This window comes from Carassius auratus, chromosome 4 (assembly GCF_003368295.1).
Source record: "Carassius auratus strain Wakin chromosome 4, ASM336829v1, whole genome shotgun sequence".
NCBI classification, from domain to species: Eukaryota; Metazoa; Chordata; class Actinopteri; order Cypriniformes; family Cyprinidae; genus Carassius; species Carassius auratus.
In genome coordinates, this window is record NC_039246.1 from 4,092,158 (window position 1) to 4,118,507 (window position 26,350).

General features: G+C 38.2%; 1 protein-coding gene and 1 long non-coding RNA gene across 2 annotated transcripts; one reads left to right on the plus strand and one right to left on the minus strand.

Moving 5' to 3' along the window:
- Window positions 1–3,979: 3,979 nt before the first annotated feature.
- On the minus strand, window positions 3,980–26,075 carry LOC113066217 (zinc finger protein 271-like). The gene is made up of 2 exons (XM_026238025.1): window positions 25,527–26,075; window positions 3,980–5,749 (listed from the first exon to the last, which is right to left on the minus strand). The coding sequence occupies exons 1-2, from the start codon at window positions 25,678–25,680 to the stop codon at window positions 4,374–4,376; spliced, it is 1,530 nt and encodes a 509-aa protein (XP_026093810.1). The 5' UTR covers window positions 25,681–26,075; the 3' UTR covers window positions 3,980–4,373.
- LOC113067440 (uncharacterized) lies at window positions 19,857–21,605 on the plus strand. Its single transcript, XR_003279345.1, has 2 exons — window positions 19,857–20,242; window positions 21,474–21,605. It is a non-coding gene; the product is annotated as an uncharacterized LOC113067440 (long non-coding RNA).
- Window positions 26,076–26,350: the final 275 nt, after the last annotated feature.

Below are 26,350 nucleotides of genomic sequence, written 5' to 3' on the forward strand. Positions count from 1 at the left end.
ATTCTTCTGCACAATCTGACTTTGCTGCAGCCTGGAATTGAACTGCTGGTTTCGTCTGGTCAGAGAAGAACTGGGCCCCCAACTGAGCCTGGTTTCTCCCAAGACTTTTTTATCCATTCTGTCATCGATGGTGTTTCCGGTTCCTTGCCGCTGTCGCCTCTGGCTTGCTTAGTTGGGGTCAGTTCATCAAAAGTGATATCGTTGACTTGTTGGGAAAGGAGATGACACTAAATTCAATGATGAACTGTCTTTAACTGTCCTTTTGCATTATTGACACACAGTTTTCCTAATTAATGTTGTTCAGTTGTTTTGACACAATCTGTTTTGTTTTAAGCGCTATATAAATAAAGGTGACTTGACTAATAATTAATGGCAGATACTATTTGCACCTTGTATTGTGTATTGTTGTACATTAACGGGGTGCAATAACATTGATTTTAATAACAATGTTTTTTTTTATTGAAATTAAATATATATATAATGCCTAATTGGGACAACAAAGCCCTCCCTATAGCCTAACTCTTATTAATACATTACTATTAAACACTCATTAAGCAATTGATTTACACTTTTCTGATGGAATATTTGATGAGAAAAGGAAGAAAAGTGAGTTGGCAAAAAGTCTCGATCCCAGTCGATCATAAATACCTCTCCCCTGTGCATTATTCTCTATTTTTCGCCATTGAATAACGCCATCCAATGAGATGAAATGAACATGAAACGAGTGTTTATTCTCAAGTTTTTACTTAAAATTCAATTAGTTTATTCTTAACATTTTATTTTTTTGTCAAAATAAAATGAAATCAAGGCAAAGACCACAGAGTGTTGGTAAATTAACATTAGCAGACCAGAGGGAATATGGATTTTCTTTTTTTTTTCAGAAGATTTCTTGTACAAAGTATATATTCAAGAACCCGTATCTATGTATGTTTATTTTCAAAAACTTTCCAGGGCCTTCAAGGACGCATGCGCATCTCGTCAGTAAAGCTGGTTCTCTAATCAGAGGTTAATTCCATCAGGTGCGTGATTTCACATAGAGCAGCTGTTACTACACAGAGCTGTTGTTAACCGAGAAGATGCGCAAATCCACTTCATTTTCAGCGTTTATTGGCGCATCTTCTCTATTAACAACGGCTCTGTGTAGTAACAGCTGCTCTATGTGAAATCACGCACCTGATGGAATTAACCGCTGATTAGAGAACCGCATAACGATCGGCCGATCGTGATCGGAGCACCCCTAGTGGTGGTAGCCAAGAACAAGCAGGGCAGTTGTGGAAAAAAATGGTCAATTTATTCTTCCCTCAAAACAATAACAAAAATGTTAATCAAATCCACAGAAGCAGATATATCAAAAGTCCAGTTCAACAGAATTCCTGCAAACTCAACTAAAATAAAGGAAAAATAACTGAACTAAAACAGGCATACAAAAAGAATAAATCTGCCCTGCTAGCAGAGTAACAATACAATGTAAGAACTGAAATCAGCTCAGATGATAAACCGACTGACGGGGTAGTACCAACAACCTCTAAATATACCCATGTAGCTTCTACCAAACAAAATGAAAAAGTAAACAATCAGATAACACTTTAACAGAAATCCTAAATAACAAAAAGATTCACAACAAAATGTGCATTTTAACATTTACTTAAATGTTGGTGACACAAGGAATGTGACCGTTCACTCCATGGCCAGAGACTCTAGGACTCAGATGAGGTACAAACAAAGAAACATAAGAAGTGTGCACCCTTCTATGTTCAATATACTGTTAAATAATCTTTACTGTGTGTGTGTTTTACTTAGCAGGAACATTCAATAAACTTAATGAACAAATCTAAATATAAACACTATATATACTAACTCCTAAAGCAACTGTATTACAACAGTTTTTAAGTCAAGAATAGTGTGATTTTTCTCTTTGCACTTTGTTTTGATTACCCTTACAAAAAGTTATTTCATTTTATTTTTTGTCCAAATGTTACAACAGTTTTTTGTAATTTAACAAGTTTATTTTCAATATTTTATTTCAACATTTCTCTCGAAATGTAACAATTTTAATCTCAAGATGTTTTATTTTTTTATTGCATGGACCAAATCCTCTTCCGTGGATTGCCGTTAGCTCGAGTGAAGTGAGAGCGTTCAGGCATCAGAGTATTCTGCAAGGTCTTAAAGCCTTTCTTGAGAGGCTACATTCGCAATTCAAACAAAGATTTGTGCAAAAAGAATTATTAATGTGTTATTTGTATGGTCTAAATGGCCATATGGCGTATTCCTGCGAAAATACAGGACAAACTGTTTTGTATAGCTTTCATACAGAACGCTTCACCGATGGCTTAAATACGGGACAATTCTATATTATAAAGAATGGTTGGCAACCTTATTTTGCATAGATTTTGCATAATGTAACCAGAATATTTAAGCTATAGGAGTATGCTTTTAAGTGTTTCTTGCCTCATGAGTTTACATTATCTTAACAAGCAAATTAATTGAACAGTAATTTCACGGTTTGTCTGTGAAACATTGATGTACCATCGTAGACGTTTTATGTGCATTTGAATGTCATGGTTTACTTTGCAGGAACATTCAATAAATTTAATGAACAAGTAAGGCTTTAAAGCACATAAAAGTAATGTACTTTTGTGTCTGCAAATAAGTGCAGTGACCCGTGAGAGTAACTCTCCCTGTGCGTTCACACCACCGGCGTCGAGAGCGTCAAAGCGGGCGGAAGTAATTTTCAATGTAAGCCGGCATCGAGCAGTGGTAAGGCGCGGCGCGGCGCGACTTGGCCGTTGAGAGTGTCGAGGAGAGTTGAAATCAAGGCAACTTTATGGTAATGAGCTATGACGCGGTTGGGCAGCAACCAATCGGAACGTAGAAGTCCACCGCTTGAGAGGATTCCAGAGAATGCAGCTCCAACCACATTTGTTCCCAAGCACAATATAGAACAGGTTGATTATTGCTGTTTCGCGTTTGCAATAATCTATGATGTGTCCCTGTTTGCGTACAGGGACATAAAAAATTTATCAAAAGTTATACGTGGACCAAGGTGTCTTAGAGATTGTCCGTTTTAAGTAAAGGATCTTAATATTTCGTCCACAACAATATTTAATGAGGTTAACTTATAATGTTACTCTCCTTGTGGTTAGTCCGCATGAGAACAAGACACTTGTCTGCTTTGCGGCCGCTTTAAAGACAAAATAAGCATTCGATCTACGTCAGAGCGTCTGAGCGCTCACAAATCTTTCTGCAGCGTCATGAGCAGAGCAGCAAGAGCGATTTTTGACGCTCTCGACGCCGGCGGTGTGAACACACAGTTAAGAGTTAACAACAATGTGAATGCATGTGATGTTGTACAAAAACAGAGACACCAGAACTGCAGCTGACAGAATGAAGACTGTAGCATGATACTACAATATTTCTTCAAAAGCAGAGTGTAAACACATTGTTAACACATCAGATCGATCCACTCTGAGACCCGTTAAGAAAAATTTGCAGTTTCATGCTGCCAAAACACCGGATCCATCTAGAGGACACACCAATAGGATACAAAATTTGTACGTATACAGCTAAAGGCATCTCTGTTTGTACGGGGCCTTACTGTGATAGTTTTTTGTATGTATGTGTAGAGCAGATGAATTACTGAAGCTTTGACGACTGACTGAGGCCCTTTCCACACGGAGACGGAGCTTACCCCAATCCGATCTTTTTTTTTCCTCGTCTCAAGAAATATCCGCGTCCACACGAAACCGCAAAATAATGTAGTATACATGCCAGACCAGTATGTGGCACTGTAATTCTGACACAGAGATACACTAAAAACAGAGAAGAAGACTTGGACTATGCTCATAAACCTTGCGCGTGGTACACAAACGAACATGGAACAATACATTTATTAATCTGTGTTCATGTTAGTTAATAAAAAGACAATTGTTCAGTGTTTGTTCATGTTTTTGTTGCCGTTACGTGACGTAGAGGTGTCTGACTAGGGGGAGACGTGGGCTGATGACGTCATTGTTTCTGAAAATATACGGATTAGCCGTCCAGACGAAAACGCAAAGACAGCGTTTTCAAATTTATCCACTCTGGGACTCGGTTTCAAAAAATAGCGATTTCACCTTACAAAAACGGCAGATGCGTGTGGACGAAACGCCTATATATTAAAAAAATTGTGCGTATTCACAGAAACGCGTCTCTGTGTGGACGGGGCCTGAATCTATTGTCACAGTGCGAACACTAATAAGGTTTCTCTCCAGTGTGGATCCTCTCATGCTGTTTTAAACTGCCCCGACGTAAAAGTCTTTTCACACTTGGAGCACTTGCACTTTTTTACACCAGTATGTGTTTTCCGATATATTTTCACAATTGAAAAAATCTTTTCACCCAAAAAAACTTGAATTCTTCTCCTTTGTATGAACTGTCAGGTGTTTCTTCAGGTCTGAAGCCCTCAAAAATGTTTTATCACATTGAACACATGAGTAGGGTTTCTTTCCAGCGTGGATGTTCAGATGATCCCTAAGTTGTGATGAGTGTGTGAAACACTTGTCACACTGACTACAAGTGTACGGTTTCTCTCCAGTGTGGATCCTCTCATGTGTTTTCAGATATGATGAGTTTCTGAATATCTTGTCACAGTGTGAACACTTATAAGGTTTCTCTCCAGTGTGGATGTTCATGTGATCCTTAAGGTGTGCTGAGCGTGTGAAACACTTCTCACACTGACTACATGTGTATGGTTTCTCTCCAGTGTGGATCCTCTCATGTGTTTTTAGATACGTTGAGTTTCTGAATCTCTTGTCACAGTGTGAACACTCATAAGGTTTTTCTCCAGTGTGGATCCTCTCATGTGTTATCAGATGTACTGACTGATTGAATCTCTTGTCACAGTGTGAACACTCAAATGGTTTTTCTCCAGTGTGGATCCTCTCATGCGTTTTCAGATAAGATGAGTTTCTGAATCTCTTGTCACAGTGTGAACACTCAAATGGTTTTTTTTCAGTGTGGATCCTCTCATGCTGTTTTAAACTGTCCGCTGAAGTGAAAGTGTTTCCACACTCAGAGCACATGTACTCTCTCTCACCAGTATGTATTTTCTGATGTCCTTTCAAATTTGAAAAGCGTGAATACGGCTTCTCCTTTGTATGAACTGTCAGGTGTTTCTTCAGGTTTGAAGCCCTCATAAATGTTTTATCACATTGAACACATGAGTAGGGTTTCTCTCCAGCGTGGATGTTCAAGTGATCCTTCAGTTGTAATAAGCGTGTGAAACACTTCTCACACTGATCACAAGTGTACGGTTTCTCTCCAGTGTGGATCCTCTCATGCATTTTCAGACTTGATGAATTATTGAATCTCTTGTCACAGTGTGAACACTTATAAGGTTTCTCTCCAGTGTGGATCCTCTTATGTGTTTTTAGATGCGATAAGTGTCTGAATGTCTTGTCACAGTGTGAACACTTATAAGGTTTTTCTCCAGTGTGGATTCTCATGTGTCTCTTAAGGGTTCTTAAGTGTGCAAAACTATTTCCACATTGATTACAAGTGAACGGTTTCTCTCCAGTATGAACTCTCAGGTGAAAATCAAGATGATATTTGTATGTGAAACTCTTTCCACACAGAGTGCAGGTGAAAGCTCTTTTCTTTAGATCTTCCTGTTTGGTTTGAGAGCAACTCAAAGGTTTTTCTCCAGTTTTGACATGATTTTTCTCCTCAACTTCACTCCATTTTTTGTTCTCCTCACTTTCTTCAATAAACTCTAAAATAAAGCAAAAACAGTTGACTTGTCAGTAACTTGAAAAAAGTTTATTCTTTCTGATGCCATTTTTTTAACTAAACCTTCTTGCAAATATAAAAATATCATTGTTAAAACATTACATACACAAACCCCATGTTTCTACATGGAGAACTATTCAATATGTTTGATCAACTACATTATCTAACATACTTTGTTGAAAGAAATTGTCCCCCATTTGATGCTTCATTTTTATTCTAAAGATTGTTTCTATTACAACAAACTATCTAAAAGTACTTGAATCTTTATAACTGTCAGTAGAATTAATCTTCTGGGGTCGGAGGGGACATTAAACCAAGGTCCTGATAGGGCTGTCACGATAAATTTTGCTGGACGATAAATTGTCCCAGAAATTATCATGATAAACGATAATATTGTCGCTCTAAGACCAGTTTCAACTAATATAATAGCCGCATTTCCACTGTCAGGCCAGTGCTAGCCAGGGCTTAAAATGGGCCGGGCGGGGCTAATAGCCTCAGGCCAGTAGCACCAAGGCCAGAATAGCGCAGGGTTTCCACAGTCGAGCCTGAAGCTCAGCTGCGCGTCACTAAAACACACCCTTTACACGCCTCTCAGGAACAATGTCACGCAACCTCATCATTTCACCAACATAGAGAAGTTATCAGAAAACTACGAAATAAGTCACTGGAACTAGTGTGATCACAAAACGAACATGATAAAAGCGGCCGTTTGTTTGCACGCTTTGGTCAATATTCCAATTCAAAAGCATCAATGTTTTACTATAGAATAAATGATACATTGATCATAATGAATTAATTAATCAGGACTCAAAATTAATGACACAGAATTAAACTTATTTCAATCAGGACCACTTCCGTCAAGTATATTTATGACAATGTAACTGCATACAGTTATTGTTGGTGGTATGGTTATGTTCTGGGCAACACTCCACACATGGCCAAGCATGGCTGCATGGACAGAGTGGGGAGAGCAGCAAGACAAACCCCCCTGGGGTAGAGAACAGAACCATTATAAGCATTTATAATTCACAATTACGCGAGTTGTAAACAAAATGAGAGCGACTGCTTCCAATGAAGAGACTGTAAAGAAAAAACAAAGTTAGATCGGATTACTGGTTCAAGTTGGTGGATTTGGGGTTGGAGATGGGAGTTAATTGCAAGCAACAATGCGATGGAAGAGACACTGAAGAATGGGAATTTAAATAGACAGCAGGTGATAGGTGTCAAGACTGGATTGGTACACGTCAGGAACAGCTGACTGTCAGCTGATGCAAGCGTGACTAACGTGGCCTGACTGAACTAACGCAATGCTCGATTTCAATCAGGACCACTTCCGTCAAGTATATTTATGACAATGTAATTGAATACAGTTAGTGTTGGTGGTATGGTTATGTTCTGGGCAACACTCCACACACCTGTCCATGCAGCCATGCTTGGACAGTGCAGGGAGGGCAACAAGACAAACCCACAAAACAACCATATGCCAAAACTCCCCAACACAACTGGTGCTGAAAAATCACATTAAGGTGGGGGGTGGGACCGTCACCCCAAGTTAAGCAGTAGATGATGTGCAACAAGTATGTTCTTAAAATGCTTAAGCAACTGTGATTGTAAACAGGGAAGCACACACCCCTAGCAGCAGCAGTCTGACATGATGGCAGTATTATCCAAGTTTATGTATCTACCATGCTGTAAAAATCACAAAGGGGGAAGCGTCACCCCAAGTCAAGCAACTGAGGATGTGCAACAAGCACATTTCTTAAAATACTCTTAAATTCTTAAAAATCTCAGGCCAATCCCGAGTACCCACAGAGCAGCACGAATCCCCATCTCCAAAAGTCGCCAGCCTGGTCATATCTGCAAAACAAAAATACAGCTTCCGATTCTCTCTGGAAAACCAAGCTCCTGTAGGCATGCTGTGGGCGGAGCTATAATACTGATGTTTTGTGTTGCTTCCATAACATATATTCACTTATGCGCTGATTTCCAACAAAAGACAGAAATCTGATGCAGTTGTACTTACCTGACTGGGGTCTTCTACCATGTTTTAATAGCAAACGATGTGCAAATCCAGTGTCAACTTGGTCTTGTTTATAAAACATTCATCACTGAAATGACGAGAACACAACACTTGCTACACTCCATTGCTGCACCAGAAAAGCAACTGCATCCACGGTCCATGTAACGCTAGGTTCTTTGAGAAGCTGAACATGGTAAACTTCCCCCTCACATCCAAAACACACTTATTTGGAGAAATTCTCAAACAAATCCTATGCAGCGCTGCCAACGATTCCTGATGAAGCGTGTTTGTGGGTGAGGTCTCGCTCTCCTCTGGTAATCATGTGCGTGCTTTCCCAAGAGAAATGCTCATAAGGATTTCCACCATCGTCTACGTCATTAGATCCATCATCGAAAAAACTACCGAAACTTGTACCACCCAGAAGTAAGATTTCTCCACTCATCCGAATTGGCCATGTTTAACATGAAAATCCACCTCTTTAACATGAGGAACATGTGATGTGCATTAATGCTGTAGGTTGCATAATGGAGGGTGGTAGTCGAGCAGGGGAAGCATGCACCCTTCGGAAACTTAGAATGGCATCCAGTCTGAATGAAAATGCTCCATAGAAACACCTCCCTCAGAATAAAAATGCCTAAACCGAATGGTAATCTGTTGAGAGGTAGGATAACCTTCTATAGCCAAACTAAATTAAAATCCTGCCATGTAAACATGTTAAACTTATTACTTGTATCCATGTAAATCACATCAATAGTCTGTCATCAGAATGGGAATGTGATGTCGGCAACGCTGTGCATTCAGTGATTAGTAGACGCTGACATTACAGTAGAGACTGGGAAATAGTGGGCAAAGAAGATGAAACTCCAGTTATACAATAACACACATTAGAATGGAACCTGGAATCTCATGACCAGAGCAGAAAGCTGAGCTAAGTGAAGCACAATTAATTGCTTTTCAGCTTAGAAACAACACTATGGCTGCATCCAAAAATGTAGGCAGGTGACTTGCTGCCTTGCCGTATAATCAGTCAATGACTTTGCAGGCAGCGTTTTTGCCCGAAGGCACCTCATGAAACGGATTTCGGACAGGCTTCTGAGGCGGAGTAATGGTTTAATGATCTACAGCAAAATATAGAGAGGTTTGGTTTTAACTAAGTGGATATTTCATTACTGCAATATTAATTTCTCGCTAGAAATTACATAAGTGGAAAACGTTGTTCAGAAACATACATTTACACACAACCACCGACCGCAACTTTCAGACACCATCTTTATTATTTGGCTTAACTGTCCCAGAATGGAACGCAGGGGATTGTGGGATATCAAAGGCAGTGAAGGATACATCTATGCTGCCTTCAAAAAACAGCCAGATGAAGTCATCTCAGGAGACAGGAAATGAAGCTGACATTGATTTCGGACGTGCCTTGATGCCTTCCTACCTTGGAATGCGACCTCCGAAGGCAGCATTTTTCAGTTTTCAGACGCAGCCTATGAATAGCTCAATGAAAACACTAGACCAAAATTTGCCCGTCATTGTATGAATTATTACTAGGGGTGTAACGGTACGTGTATTTGTACCAGACCGTTTCGGTACAGGGCTTTCGGTACGGTGCACGTGTGTACCGAATGATGGAATGCAATATTTTGTGCACGGAACATAAGTACATTTTCGTGTTTCTAAAAGAACATATTAAGTGGCGGAAGTCTCCGCGTTCAGAGCAAATCCCAACCTGTAACTGATTCATATAAGGCTGGCGACACACTGGATGCATGGCGCAAGCGTCTCAGCTGCGTGGCGTGTCCGTTTTTAATTAGGCTCCCATGTTAACAGGTTAGAGATTGCAGACTGCCTGCGTGAGACGCGCATCTCAGGCGCAGTTCGAGCCACGCGGAAAACCATGCATGCTAGAAATAGAACCGACGCCTATTTTTTTCACGCGACATGGAAGCGTGTTGGAAGCGTTTCCAGGCAAAATAGAATAGGAAAATATGTTTGTCATTTTGTACACAAATACATCTTAATTCATGACACTTTGATGTTTGCAAGTCTATAGGTTGAAATAAATTCAGATATAAATGTAATTTAAAAAAGAAATTAATTATTGATTTTCAAATATTGCACCTGTCAAACATAGTCTATTTTGCGGTCAATACTGTTGACGGTGTCTTTTATCAGTAGGTTTTATATTTATGCCCAACATGAAGTATAGATATTGTTGTCATGAAGACAAGAGCCTGGTCTGTCAGCTGTCTCCCTGTCACCTACAGCAGCAGGCACGGCACGGTTCTGGTGAAGCAGGCCTACAAGCTGGGATCGGTCATGCTGCACTGTAATCATAGTTTTTTTAATATATTTTTCATTATATTTTATTATATGATATTGGTTTGAGACAGAGTATTTTATTTAGTGGAGAACTTTGCAGCAGTGTTTTATTTCTTATTCTTTTTTTATTTTATATATATTTTATTAAAAAGTATTAAAAAAAAAAAAGTGTATAGTAATAAACAACCTGCAGTTTAATGTTTGCATTTCTTTCCCTTACTGTACTGAAAATGAACCGAACCGTGACTTTAAAACCAAGGTACGTACCGAACCGTGATTTTTGTGTACCATTACACCCCTAATTATTACAGATTCATAAACCCATTTGTAAACGTTGTAAGATTGCTCATTGCTATCTGCATTCATAATCTGCCCCTTCATGATTCAAGTTTTAACAAAACTTGGTGAGAAATCGTGTATTTTACCATTTAAAATGTACCTTTTTTTATCATAATACAATTCATTTCAGAGCTGCATTAAAGAAGGTCTTAGGCTACAGTTATTCCCCCTTGCTGAATTGACATGGCTTAGTGTTTTCCAGTTTTCCTCTTCATGCCATTAACATTATTGCGGATGTTTTCAGCCAGCAACACTACAGAACCTTTAATGTTCTCATGTGTCACACGACACGACAGTATCAATAACTCTGTGTCACGTCTGAATGGATGAAGCGGTTTGAAACAACTAATCGATTTAATCGATTAAAAGCGATTATTAAAATAGTTGTCAACAAATTAAGTAAGCGGCAAATAAATCTTTGGTGACCAAAGTGTGGCAGTAATGAGCTTTTTACTCAGCCAGTATAGTAGGAGAAGTAGCAAATAGCCAATAGCTGGGCTAGTTTTATGTCACGTGCTTCCCGAACAGCGTCTCTGCGATCTCTGCAGCATTCAGCGAGATGACAGAGGCAGGAGGCAATGAAGTAAGCACGAGAAAGAAAAAGAAAAAAGCGGAAGATAAAACTAATCGAACAAAGTCATCCAAAGTGTCTTTGTGTCTTAAAAAAAGAAGAGTAACCTGTAAACTACTGCACTACTGAACTGTTTAAGACTTTTATTTGTGCAGATTCTCCAGTACAATGTTGTTTGCAAATGTTTAGTCGTAAAAGTTGATAACATTGCTTTTTAACAGTTAACATTTAAAGCTTTACAAACATGTTCTGTGATCAGTTTGTCATTTACCAGTTCATAATTCATTCTTGCAGCCTAATTATGACCTTATGAGAGAGGTAAATGTTTAAAGATATTTGAAATGCACTTTTTTTCCCCTAAGTATTCACTGCTCTTTCGCACAGCAGTTTTTTTGTGTGTGTCCAATTTTTTTTTTCTGGACAACCTTCTGATGGATTTTACTTTAAAATGTGAGTTCCATTCAGGTTTCATGCCATTGGCAATTTATTCGAAGGATTGTTTACAATTTCACAGTATAAGCTATAAAGCTGTTTCCCAGGTATACGCTGTGTGTTTACAGGAAAAAAATAAAATAAAATGCAATGTACTGCAAACTTATTCTGTTTATTCTTATTCTTCATGAAAATATTTTCTGAAAGATTCCTTAAGCTTTGTTCAGGATGTTAAACTACTTTAGAAGACCTGAAGACTGCCATGGTGAAAACATTATTTGAAATCTCCTTGCGAAATTTACTAGAGTACGTATGGGTCAGTGTTTTGAATGCAGAAGAGTTTGACATGGGATTGCTAACACATAATAAAACACAACTCCAGGTAAATTTTTGATGAGGATATGAGCATGCAAAATGGTTAAAATCTCTAAAAAGTCTATGTTGAATAATAAAGACCCTTTATTAATAATTTGCTTTGCGGAAAAATGGGCAAAACTAAAATATAAGTACATAAACCAAATTCATCGTAAAAATAACAGATTAATCGATAATCAAAATAATCGTTAGTTGCAGCCCTACACTTAAGTTGTTGTGCAAACGCAGTGCTGTGCGGGAGACTCTGCTCTTGTATTCAGCTGGCGGATGCAGTGCGTAGCACCGCTTCACACTTTTTTGCAGTTATGCGTAATTTAGAAACAGTGCCTAAAGTGGGGGAGAATTCCCTCGCTTCAGCAGTCAGCTCTCACTCAACCGGACCAGAAATGTCCCGGTGCTCCCGATGGCATTAGAGTGGAGTTGTCTCGCTGTAGTGGACACGCGCACTCAGTGGATGATGGGCGGGGAAATGTGAGATGACAGAACTGATAATGCACCAATTACAACAAAGAATCACTAGTTTCATAACTGTATGGTACACCATTAAAGGGAAACAATTCTGTGAAGCAACAAAACAAGTGGGTATAGTAATGGCCCGACCACACCATGTGGTATGATAGAAGACGGCCTTAGTGTGTATGTGATCGTGTTCAGGCCACATGACTGAGCACAATAATGAACACTAGGAGGTTCAATATTAGTCTGTTAATTCCAAGCAAGTGCGAGCAGTTATTAAAAATATTAATGCAACCCCGTTATTAAAGCTTAAAAAATATTAAAGCTCCCGAACATAAAACATTATTTTTTATGATAGGCTACGTGGAACTAAACTGTCGAGACGAGACTTATGACAGATAATATAACTTACTAAATAATTACACGATTGTGATAGAGAATAAGAAGCTGGCATCTGATTTCCTCAAGCGGTCATATTTACCATGTTTACTACAGTAATGTTAATGCCGAGTGTGCACAGTCTTTAGCATCGTTTATAAATATTTCTGCCTTGTATGTTGATTATAATCCACATCAGATAAAGTTATTGCAAACACTCCTGCTGACTGAAAGTGAGTTTTGAGCTTATTTAAAAAAAAGTGTTTAATGCTGGTGTTATAGAAATGATCCGCAGCGCGCACTATATTTTTATAAAAGCTCTCGAACAAAAATCATTATAATATTTTGATGATAGGCTATGCTACGTGGAGCTAAACTCTTGAGACAAGACGACAGATAAATATGTTACTAAATAAATACACAATTGTGATAGAGAATAAGAAGCTGACGTTTGCTTCTCCAAGTGGTTGCATTTACCATGTTTACTATTGTAACGTTAATGTTTATCGTGCATAGTCTCTTACATTCTCCCTGCCTTGTTTAGTGATTATAATACACATCTGTATACATCTAATACACATAATTTGATCTCAAATTATTTTTAAAAGTCTTTAATACTGGTGTTAAAGCTGTTATCTTTCTGAAATGATCCGCAGTGCTGTCGCTCTCCAAGCGCGGAAAAACTCCACCTTTGTTCATAACCCCTCCTCTGAATATGCACAATATTGTTATCGTGGGCACTTCTAAATACCGTGAATAATTATATATTACAAATTATTCCGAATTTGGAATGCATTTTAAGAATACTATTCCCATCAACTGGTCAAAACGCACAACACCGCTGTATGCTGCTTGAAAGACTCTGTGCGCTCTGATGTAAACAAGCACGTAAGAGAAGCACATGGAGGAACGCGTGAGGGACGTGCTGAATGAAAGCACATTCACTCTCTGACAACAGACAGCACTAAACAGCAACGACAGACGCCTCAGGAGTGCAGCTGCCCAAGTGCTTTGGGAAGGAGGAAAGGACGTGCGCGCGCTCTGTGTGTGAAAACTCATTGGGTGCGTTGACACACGCAACCACATGACTACAGACATATTAAACGGGCAAGCCAAATGAAGCGAGCAAAATGTAGGCCCTGTTTTTTTTATCCTTTATTTAACCAGGAGAAGCCCAATGAGATTAAAGATCTCTTTTGCAAGGGAGACCTGGCCAAGATAGGCAGCTGAATTACATCTCAGCGATGCATGATAGGCTGCGTCAATCATTTGAAGGCACCGAGCAGATGAATGCATATATAATATATCACCATAGTCCAGCACTAGGGCTGTCACTTTTAGTTCGAAAATCGATTGCACCAACCAAAAAAAGTTTTGATGTCAATGTAAAGACGCGCGTAGGAGATTCTGAGTTATGAAAAGGACTGTTGCAAGGAAAATTGGCAGTAATACCCCCACCTTGCGCAGCTGTACCTGAGTGTCACTGGGACATCAGTGCGGTCAGAGCGCGTCTTCTCAACAGCTGGACATATGGTGAATAAAAAAACACTCTGCGCTGGACCCCAAAAATGTTGATCGACTTGTTTTCCTGTCCAATAAATTTGTAATGGTGTCTGTTACGTTCAATAAAAAAACCACACATGACCTGTTCTCAAGTCCATTTAAAGTTTCATTTTTTTAACAGTTGTTTGAAATGGATTGAATCATTATTTAAAATAATTTTTTTAATAAGATTTTTGAATTGCCTAAATGCAGCCGGGTTGAAGCCTGCACTGATGTTTTCCTTTTGTTATGGCAGCCGTCCCCTCTGCAGATATATATATTTTTTGCTGTTTGTTATTCTGCACGAAACTTCATGCCAATTAATAAGAAATATTGCTGACTTGTGCGTTTCCAGCGTTCTCTTTACGTCTGTCCGTTATTTGACGTTGAAAAAGGAAACGTCCTTTTTTTTTTTGACATGGAAAATCGATTTTACAATCGATTCAATGAACACTTATGTCTTAAAAATCAAAAATAATTTTTTCACAAAAGTGACAGCCCTATCCAGCACAGATAAAAAAAGGTGGATGCAACTAACTGCTTTTTAACATAAAAAACACAGCTTATTTTGAAAGTAAAAACCCAATTTTAGCCTCAACTTTCTCACTAGACAGTGAACATGAGGCTTAAATGACAGGCAATAATCAATAACAATACCAAAATACTTAAAAGTTGTAACAGTCTGTATTTCACGTTCGTCAAGAGTAATCACTGAGGGAGCATTCAGTGGTCTATTTCGAGTGCCCGTGAAGAGCATACATTTGTTTTTTTATGCATTAAGCACAAGTTTCAACTGTAGCAACGTGTTTTGGACCACAGTAAAGGCATTCTGTAAATGTGCAATGGCTTGTTTAAGAGAGGGTGCACAGCAGTAAATAACTGTGTCATCTGCATAAAAATGAAAGTTTTCATCAGACACATGCCAATTAAGGTTATTTATGTAAATAGTAAATAAAAAAGGGCCTAACAGAGCCTTGTGGAACCCCTTTAAGGATTGGTAAAATACCCGATTGAACACCATCGTACTTAATGCACTGGGTTCTGTCACTAAGATAGTTTGAGAACCAAGAGACAGTATTCTCTGAAAACCCCGAATTAAGGAGCCTAATCTTTAAAACATCATGATCAACCGTGTCAAAAGCTTTTGACAAATCAATAAAAAGTGCTGCACAGTGCTGCTTCTTGTCACAAGCAACAGAGATGTTATGCATGCATGCATGAAATGTTGTACATGAATATGAGTTAAATGTCTCTGAAATGGTTTTCTCTTCTAACACACCTGATTCAGTTCTTCAGTTCATTAGTAGAAACTGAAATTGGTCTGAAAATCTAAAGAGAGTTGAGAGAAAACACAATGTCAGATCTGTGTCATGCTCTACAGAGACTTTTTTTTTAAAGAAATAGCAGCCAAAACAACCTAATAACCAGATGCTGTGATGCCTGTTAATAAAGAAGAAAAAAAAGAGGTAATCAGTAACTTTTATAGCTTTAAGGATTCATCTGTGTTTAGTGTAGCATTCAGTGTTTAATAACTATTCAATTTATATTTCTCCTTAAAGGCACAGGTTTATGACATTTATTATAATGGTTTTATGTTTAGATTGTTTTAAGTTCTCTTAAATTAGAAATGTTTTAAAGTCTAATAAATTTTAAAATTGATAGCACTTAATGCAATGTGGAATGGCTATAGTCAATGGTTAAATATAGGGGGACAGTTTTAGGGGAATAGTAGTGAAATCAATATTAATTGTTATCACTGGCCTTCAGTCATAATAAATGCCATTAAAACAAGTATTGAAAGTATACTCTATGTTGTTTGTACATTAATCAGATTCCAATATAAAAGTACATTTAAATCTTTCATGTTAAATGGGATTAATCGCAATTCATTTCAATAGGGGTGCTCCGATCACGATCGGCCGATCGTTATGCGCATCTCGTCAGTAAAGACGGTTCTCTAATCAGCGGTTAATTCCATCAGGTTTAAGAAGGGTTTCAACATTGCATAAACTACTGATGAACATTCACATTTATTTGAATTAGGTTTTTTTAACAACATTATTAATTATAACTAATTCAAATGCACATATTCACTTTATTTCTTAGTTACATGTAATGCAAGCATTCCAAAACTTTGTCATCTAAACCTTATTCACCAAATATATTTGCTGTAAGTACCCCTTAGACGAAGCACAAACAAGCGATCATTTGACCCTTTGCTCAACGGGGTGCGGGTGACAGAGGTGAACGTGGTCATAGTGTCCACTGGAGAGCTGTAGCTGATCGCGCACGCTCTAATGCGCGGCCGACAGACAGTACAGGTGCAGTCGGTGTGGAGAAGGTGCGCTCTGCGCTGTGTCATGCAATGAATGACAGGAACCATACTCTCAAGGACGACAAACTGTCGATTTCTAAATTTACTTAGACTTGTATTTCATTGCATACAATACGAACACAAAATATTTCATGTTTTGTCAGGTCAACTTAATTTCATTTGTAAATATGCATCCTTTCCTGTTATTCAGACCTGCAACACATTTCAAAAAAAGTTGGGACAGGAGCAATTTAGGGCTAGTAATGAGGTAAAATGGTTAAATAATGATGTGATTTGAAACAGGTGATGTCAACAGGTGATTGTAATTATGATTTGGTACAAAAGCATCATCCAAGAAAGGTCTAATCCTTAAGGAGCAAAGATGGGCCGAGGATCGCCAGTTTGCCAACAAATACGTGAGAAAATTATTGAAATGTTTAAAAACAATGTTCCTCAAAGAAAAATAGGAAGAGATTTGGATATTTCACATTCAACAGTGCATAACATAATTAAAAGATTCAAGGAATCTGGAGGAATTTCAGTGTGTAAAGGACAAAGGCGCAAGCTTAAGCTGAACAACCGTGATCTCCGATCCCTCAGGCGGCACTGCATCAAGAATCGTCATTCATATTTAAGTGATATAACCACATGGGCTCAGGACTACTTTGGCAAACCTTTGTCAAGTACCACAATACGTAGTTACATCCACAAATGCCAGTTAAAACTGTACTGTGCCAAAAGGAAGCCCTATGTTAACAGTGTCCAGAAGCGACTTCTCTGGGCTCGGAGGCATCTGGGATGGACCATCACACAGTGGAAACGTGTACTGTGGTCAGATGAATCAGTATTTCAGGTATTTTTTTGGGAAGAATGGACGCCGTGTGCTCCAGACCAAAGAAGAAAAGGATCATCCAGACTGTTACCAGCAACAGGGTCTGTCATGGTATGGGGTTGTGTCAGTGCCATTGGCAAAGGTAACTTGCACTTCTGTGAAGGCACAATTAATGCTGAAAAGTACATAGAGATTTTGGAGCATAATATGCTGCCTTCAAGAAGACATCTTTTCCAGGGACGTCCATGCATATTTCAACAAGACAATGCAAAACCACATTCTGCACACATTACAAAGTCCTGGCTGCGGAGGAAGAGGGTACGGGTACGGGTAATTGACTGGCCTGCCTGCAGTCCCGACCTTTCTCCAATAGAGAATGTGTGGCAACGAAGACCCCGTACTGTTGCCCACCTTAAGACTTGTTTGCAGGAAGAATGGGACAAAATTACACCTGACACACTTCATCACTTGGTGTCTTCAGTCCCTAAACGTCTTTTAAGTGTTGTGAAAAGGAATGGCAACATTACAAAGTGGTAAATGCTTTACTGTCCCAACTTTTTTTGAAATGTGTTGCAGGTCTGAATGACAGGAAAGGATGCATACTTACAAATGACATGAAGTTGACCAGACAAAACATGAAATATTTTGTGTTCATATTGTCTGCAATGAAAAACAAGTCAAAGTAAATTTAGAAATCACTTCTTTTTTTTTTTGCGTTTTCCATACTGTCCCAACTTTTTCTGATTTGGGGTTGTAATAATGTACTGCTTTTCTCTTTTTTTTCCTGATCATTTGGAATGAGAATAAAAAGACAACAACAAAAAAAAAACAACAACTATCAAATACAAAAAAAAAAAACCTTGGAAATAAGTTCAAACATCCATTCAGTATCTTATTACTTCCTGAATATTACTGATGAACTAATAGTATAGTAATAATTTAGTACTTTCTCCTGTTTTATTGTTGGATTCCTCTTTTCTGATAATTTGGAATGAGGATAAAAAAGACACACACTCACAAAAACATGCAAATTTGTTCAAACATCAATTCAATATCTAATATTTCCTGAATATTATGAAATTTGAGATAGCCGCCCCTGGTGACGTCATAATATGCAAATTAGATTAGTATATTTACACCCCACATAAACATTCATCTTTAAACCTTTTCAAGCCAAAAGCTTTTGAAATCTTGATGTCAAAATACAACATTTCTTCCAAAAAACCCTGGCGCCTTAAGGGTTAAGAACTTTAAGGACTTTATTGCATAATTTAAAAGTGCTCTTTCCCTTTAAACCTATCCAAAAAGCCATGGCCTATAGAGGGTTTTCACGGACGCGTCATCAATCTGGAAGTTGGCCATTTTGGAGGCACAGAACGTAAACAATTCCACCGAATGGACTCACAAGTCTGACTGATTATTGCTGCTGAAAAATGGTTTTGGTCTGTACTAATCGGTCGCATCGGTTAAAAACATTACGAGTTCTGTCAAAAGTTAAAGAGAAGAGAGCAAAAACAGTGATTAAAGAAGGCGTTTGTGGTTTAGAGAGGTATAGTTACAGCATCAGCTCATCAACCACATGCATATGTGTAAATTAATTTTTACAAAAAGCTCATCCACCGCTTCCAGTGATTCGATGGGCAGCTGAATGCATTCAGGATACTGCTGCTCAGATGATTGACCTTGGACACCAGCTGGTCCTGCTGTGCTTAATGTGCTCCAGCAGGATTAAAATGTGGACCTGAGCAGCTGTTGAATACATAGTATTATGTTATAGGGAATAGTGTTGTCAAAAATATCGATATTTCGATAAATATCGATACTGAAATATCTTAATGGTACCAATACTAATTTCCCGAAGTATCGATACTAGCCGCGCTTTCACTTTCACTTCTCTCCAAAGGCACGTTGACAACTACCACACGCGCACTCGCCTCATTCGCTCTAGTTAGCAAAAGTGAAGTGAATGGAAAGATGGCGAGTGCAACGCCCGCGCGACTGGCTTTGGTTGATAAGGAACGCAGAAGGAGTGCTATCTGGAAATATTTTGCATATGAGGCAAATGAACATGGAAAGCCGAAGGACACAAGCAAGCCAATATGCAAGAGATGCTACAGAACAGTGCTAACAAAAAGGCGCTAACACCACTAATATAGCAAAGCACCTGAGAGACCGACACCCGGATCTGTATAAAGAATTTCTCGAGGTTGGTATTATTATTATACATTACTGACACTCTTTTTTCCAATTTAAAACTGTTCAGAGCTTTGACACAATCTGTATTGTTATATAAAGGTAAAGGTTAAATAAAGGTGACTTGACGACTTCATGTCGATCCAGTGAGCACTGTTTTCGTGTGTGATGCACGCATGTTTGCGTTTAAATCGGTTAATCAAATAACGTTAATGTATTAACCAGCTTTTATGACCGATGAGCAATGCATTTGTTACAGTATATTTTAATCTTTGATAACACAGGGTCCCCGCGGGTCCTTAAAAAGTCTTGAAATGTCTTAAATACAATTTTCGATTTTTAAGGTCTGAAAATGTCTTGAATCCTGGAATTTTCCATATGAATGTCTTAAATTTCATGTGGGGTCTTAAATTTCATGTCCGACTCGTCATTTTTATTTATTTTTTCAACCGCAATTTGACCAGCACAACATTTGGGGGCAGCACTTCGTGGGTGCAACCTGCATCATACCATATGTCACATACGAGTAAGTGATTGATGAACGCGTAGCGCTGATGGTTCGCCACCACGGCATTTTGCGAAATCGCAAGCATGGGCAAAGACGATAAAGCTGTGGACAAGACCATGATTGTCAGGTCTCGCTATCTTGGTTCTCAGTTTTTGAGCACCTCAATGGCAGAAGACTTGCTGGAGCACTTTAAGGTAAGACTCTAAAAGTAACATTTAAAATGATTTGAATATGTTAAAATGTGTTTTTGTTTCCTAATGAATATTTGGGACAAAAATATCGATGCGTCCCAATTCTTGGATTGATTTAATTTTTTTTTCCAATGCGTTGCAAATTGATTATGAGCTTAGTTTTTGCAGATGGCGCTCTAGGCTAGTTTTTAACCGAACACTCAAAATGCTCACGACGAAGAGCGCTCGTGCGTTCTGCTGAGTCTGAGAATGTAATTGATATATTGCTTTTATGACGCAAGATTAATGTAAACGCCCCACTGCAAACACCCTTGTACTTCGCTTCAACCTTTTCGAACTTTATTAATTATTATTTTATAGTAGGTTCAAGTGGTGTGTGTAAGGCATCTAAAGCACGCAGTGGCATCTGCTGTTAAAAACTAAACTAAGAATCGATTCGAGAGAGAATCGCAATGCATTCAGAAAAATTGGAATCGATCCAGAATAATTTCTCGATTCAAAATGCATCGATATATTGTCCCATCCAATCAGTTAAAAAAATGTTGTGGGTGGGTGACATCTAGGCATAGGACTACTGCATTATGGATGGAAGGCAGTGCTGTAAATAACTTTATTGTATAAAGCATTCAATATGCATTATGCTTCTTGCATATTTTTTATGTGAAAAGTAAAATTTAATTGAATTAAATAATGTAGCCCAGTTCATAATTAGACTCCAAATATCTGTTTTGTGCTTCTCAATTTTAGGTTAACAACGTTGACACTGAACCCTATCACATAGGCCCAATTCGTGAGCATTCACTATTATGGCTTAACTTGTTTCTCAAAATTTTTTTCTTTCAAATCAAGGACCACTTAGCCAATAAAAAAAAAGAAAAAAAAAACTTGACATATTTGGATTAATGAGCATCCCTAATGCATGTACAAATGCAGGCCATTTTAGTCTTCTGAAACCATGGCTAACTTCACCTGCTAATAATGTGCATGATTAGAAAACAAGTCATGAGAAGTGAATTGGAAATGTACAACGGTGTCACAGTCCATGTCAGTCATTTTTGGTTGATGACTTTTGCTCACAGACCTCTTTGGTAATCTGGCATACGTCCAGTGGTCCCCAGACCACAGTTTGAGAATCACTACTTTAGACAAACCATCTAATCTGAGTGAACATGAATGAAAATTTTATCATTCTTGAGGTGGACTTTGTTTTGATTTTATTTTTTTATAATTTCAGGAGGGCACCAAGGAACTTAATTTAAAGAACATGCTTTCTGTGTCAATGGATGGACCCACAGTAAATTGGAAAGTCATGGATCTCCTACAACTGGAACATGCAATAAATTTCTGATCCTGATCTTTCCTACAATTGTCTGTCATTCATTAGGTCTATGCATAGATTATTGAATGTGCTTGCATTTATCTGTGTCTGAAATGACATAGAAAACACTAATCAGACCCTGAACAACATTTTCTTGGGGGAGAACCCCCAAACCCAGCTCAAGGCTATTAGGCAGCAACATTTAACCATAATTTAGATCAAGTATGATGAAATGGGCTTTTGTAATGTCCTGGGGCTGTCTTCCATGTCTTTTTCAAACTGCTATGAGGGGCCAGAATTTAGAAATTACCTGAAGTACCTTAAAGGCTGATAGTTTAAACATAGTCAACCATGTCAGGGTTGTAAGGTCAATCAGCACTTGGTATAAAAGTTTTTGTGACCCTTTGACCTGTCTTGAGCGTGGCTGTGGTGAGTTGTGCCACACTAATGCTTCGCCACATCAATCTGTGTTGTCGGACTGAACATTTTCCTGTATTTTTGTTTAGATAAAGTCTTAAATTTTCCCTTTAGAGGACTTAAAAAGGTCTTAAAAGTCATTAAATTTGCTGTTAAAAAATGTGAAGATACCCTGTAACAGTAGGTATTAGGTAATAAAAATATAACGGATCATGTTAGCTCTGGTCCAATGAAAAAATATTAACAAATAGAACTTTGGATTTTAATTAGTACATGTATTAGTGAATGTTGGTTTAAATCAACTTTTAATTTTGATTAACAAATGTTTTGTAAGTATTTTTCATTGCTTATTCATGTTAAAAAATATCTATTACCATTAACCTAAGTTCTTAGATTAGTTCATTCAGTTCATCTTAAAAGTGTGGTCTAAAAAAAAAAAAATGTTTATTAAAGTTTGGCATTCTCTTGTAGCACCAGAAAGAAGATGAGCCTCGACCTGCAACAAAAACAACACAATCACAACCTACACTACCAGCTGTATTTGAACAGCAAAGAAAGTATGAAGCAAACTCAAATGAAACCAAGAAGTTGAACAGGGCTGTAGCAGTGTACATATGCATGGATCAGGTTCCTGTGTATACTGTTGAGAAACCTGGCTTCAAACAACTTCTTGAACATTTGAACAACAGGTATGCCCTTCCTTCACGCAACTTTTTCATGCACACTGAAATCCCAGCCCTATATAACAAAACAAAAGAAATAGTCATGAACCATCTTGGAAGGAAAACCTTTTTTTCATGCACCACTGATCTGTGGACAAGCAGAGCCACTTCCACATTCATGGGCTGTGTTGGGCTCAACACTGAGCACACAGCAGAATGCTTGAGGGAAGCATTGGAAGAGATGATACAAGAAGCATGGAAGCTGGACGTGTCATACATGGCTGGTATCACTACTGATAATGCTTCAGCAAACAAGAAAGCATTTCAGCAAGACTTCACATGGGTCCCCTGCTTTGGGCATAACTTGCACCTTGCCATTAACAAGGGCCTGGATATAGACCGTGTGTCTGGATCACTGTCGAGGTTGAGAAAGACAGTGTCTACCTTCAGCAAGTCACCAAAGAGGTTGCGACAGCTGAAGAAAAAACAAAAGGATTTGCAAGTGCCTGAACACAGAATGATCCATGATGAGCCCACACGCTTGGACTCAGCTTATGAGATGGTGGAGAGATTTCTAGAACAGCAGAAAGCTGTCTGTTCAGTTCTAGTGGATGATCGGAAGAAATGCCAAAAGATTCAGATATTACAGTTCTTGAGACTGTAAAAGAGGTATTGAGCCCCGTCAGCTCTTTCACGGATGCCCTTAGTGGTGAAAAACACACCACTCTCTCTGCTGTCCTGCCTCCGAGTTGGAAGATCTTCTCTACTTTGACAGTTGAGGAAGGTGACAGCAACCTAAAACGTCAACTTAAAGACAACATCAGAGAAGATCTCAGACAGAGATATGAGAACACACATCTGCAGCTGATATTAAACACTGCCACATGTCTTGACCCAAGGTTCAAGGACAGTTTTGTAACCTTAAGAGAGGAGGTTAAACAGAATCTTATGATCAGTGTCGATTTGCTAAAAGCAGGGGGCCAAAGTCAGCAAACATCATCTCCATATGGCAAGCAGCAACCAGCAAAAAAAAACTTAATCAGATCTGAAGAGTCTGTTAGCAAACATACAGGGGGAAAATCTGCATAAAACTGCAGCAACAGATTTGTTTACTAATTTGATACTTGATGCATAAGATTGCACTGATTTTGTTTTTGATTGAAGTTTAAGTATCTCTTGTTGACATTGTGATTTGATTTTACTTGGAAATACAAAAGATTGCACCTTTTTTTTTTTCCTTGCACTTTGTTTTTTTAATTTAATGCAATCTGAGAGGCTTTTGAACAAGTGCACCACCTCAGGACATTTTTGTTAAATGTAAAATATATGTTCTAGACTTGTTATATTTAGCTTTAAATAAAAAAATAACCCCTTAATATTGCGGCAGTTTTTTTCTCTGTGGTATCGAAAATGGTATCGAATATCGATATTTTTCAAGGTATGTATCGAAGTTAGACTAACACTAATAGGGAACATGCTTAAAGTCGCTGCCGAAACAAGGTTTTGTTGTTGCAGAGTGCCGGATGAGCAGACAATTATTATTTTTGAAACCAGCGGAGCGCAGAAAAAAGCTTTAACGTTACATACCAGCCTCATACAGTTCTGCAGCTCAAGACGCAGTAGATAAAATAACCTCCAAATCGTTTTTTAAAATATAAAATGGAAAATAATCTTTTCTCACACAACTGTTGTAATTATGGCTTTGGTGAATTTTGCTTCTGAAATGGAAGGCTACATCCTAAAATTCAAACTCATTTTCTTTCTGTTTATTTTCGTGAATTTAGATGTGTGCAGCCTTTGTCGGATGTAGCCTTCCGTTAGATAAGCTTTGTTGAGCTGAAAAAGACTCTGAATGAGAAGTCGAATCGACTGTGCGGTGACCTATGGAGTGAAGTGTTGAACACAGCTGAGCAATGTGATACTGCCGTACAGCCGTCTGCAAAACAAGCAAAAAAGCTAAGCTCTCAATTTAATGCAGACTGCGTACCCAGTACAGGAGTCAGATTCGGAATGAGAAAAAAAGTTTTCGTACAACCCTTTCTACCCTGTTCTAGATCAGATGCTCAATGAGCTTAACAGAAGGTTTTCTAGCAAAAACTGTGAAATAATGACTGGCATCCAAACTCTAAACTCTTTAAGTGATGTGTTTCTCAAAGAAAAATCCCTGTTTCCATTTGCTAGGATGTATGAATAAAATATTGAGGACTTGATGTATAAACTACATACGTTCATAAGAAATTTAGAAATAAAAATACAAAGTGGCATGCAGAACCCCTCCAGTGTAGTAGAGCTGGCATTAAACCTGTCTCAGGTCCACAATGTTAGATGACAGATTAAGCAATTTAGGTGTTCTAAGAATGTTTATTTTTTTTTAATCGTAGAATACGTTATCATAAGTTTATCAGTTAATGTGACTGATATCGAATAATATGTAATGTAAATGTGAAAATATAATTAAAATGCAAATAATTACTGTGACTGATACTGAGTATGTAATAAAATTGTAAAAAATATACAACAGAAATTAATTTACAGTTACTGTGACTAATACTGAATATTTAATGCAAATGTAAAAAAAAAAAAAAATGATTTTTTTGTTGCTGATTTAACACGTGTCATTTAAATGTGAGTTAAGCGAGCAGTTTTTGAGATTTCAGGGTTCCCCCATTCATTACGCTAGGTTTTGTACGAACTGCCCGGAGGCATTGCAAATATTGTAGTCCAGTTTCTGCTGATTAGAGATTAATCAAACGTCAGTCAATAATGCGTTTTTAAGAAAAAGCACAAATGTCCAGGGCATGTTAAAACTTATCCAGGTCCCCCAAACCATTTAGACTTAATGTAAGTTAACCTTTCCATAAACAGTCATTAAATATTAACAAAGACCAACCTCCTCGTTCCTCGTGTTTTATTCTGCAGGTTTCTTTTTCCTCTTCTTTTATTTTCCAGGTTTCTGGTTCCTCTTCTTTTATTTTCCAGGTTTCTGGTTCCTCTTTTTTTATTTCACTCGTGTTCTCCTCAATCTCCTCTTTAATAAACACCATCTTTAGCTGATACTCTTCCCGATGTATTTATCTTTGCTTCAAAACGTAGACACGACTATGATGATGAGATTATTACAGGTGTTTACTGACCTGATTCAAAAACTGTATTTTTCTGTTTACAGAAATTATATTTCTAACAGTTTGTATTAAACCAGCACCACATTAAAACAACAGAGAGCGCGTGAAACAAATCTTCTTCCTCCGAGGCTTAATGGAGTTTGACAAACACACGAATGTGTTTTAGCGCCACACGCTGGACTGGAGAGAGAGAAGCGGTGAGAGTAGGGGAAATATCTTTCTTGTACATCCCAGCAGATCAGATACCAAGCTTCAGCTGACGCTGCGTGTTCAGCTCATCCAGCTTCCACACTGATCTCCTCAACCTCCAGGATGATCAGAGCGATGATTGCTCCTTCTCCTCAGGCTCTAGATCCGGTGATCTAGTCCTGTAAGCTCTAAAAATGTTATCACATCCTTAAACCTCTGTCTATCACTCAACCCCTTCTCAATAAATCCATTATACTCACTGACCTGTTCTTTATATTTTTAAAAAGATCACTACGCTGTTCTTCATATTTACTACACTTATAAAACACATGTTCTACTGTTTCAACCACACCACATTCATCACACATACCATTTCCATGTTTTCCCATTAATGCCAGTGATG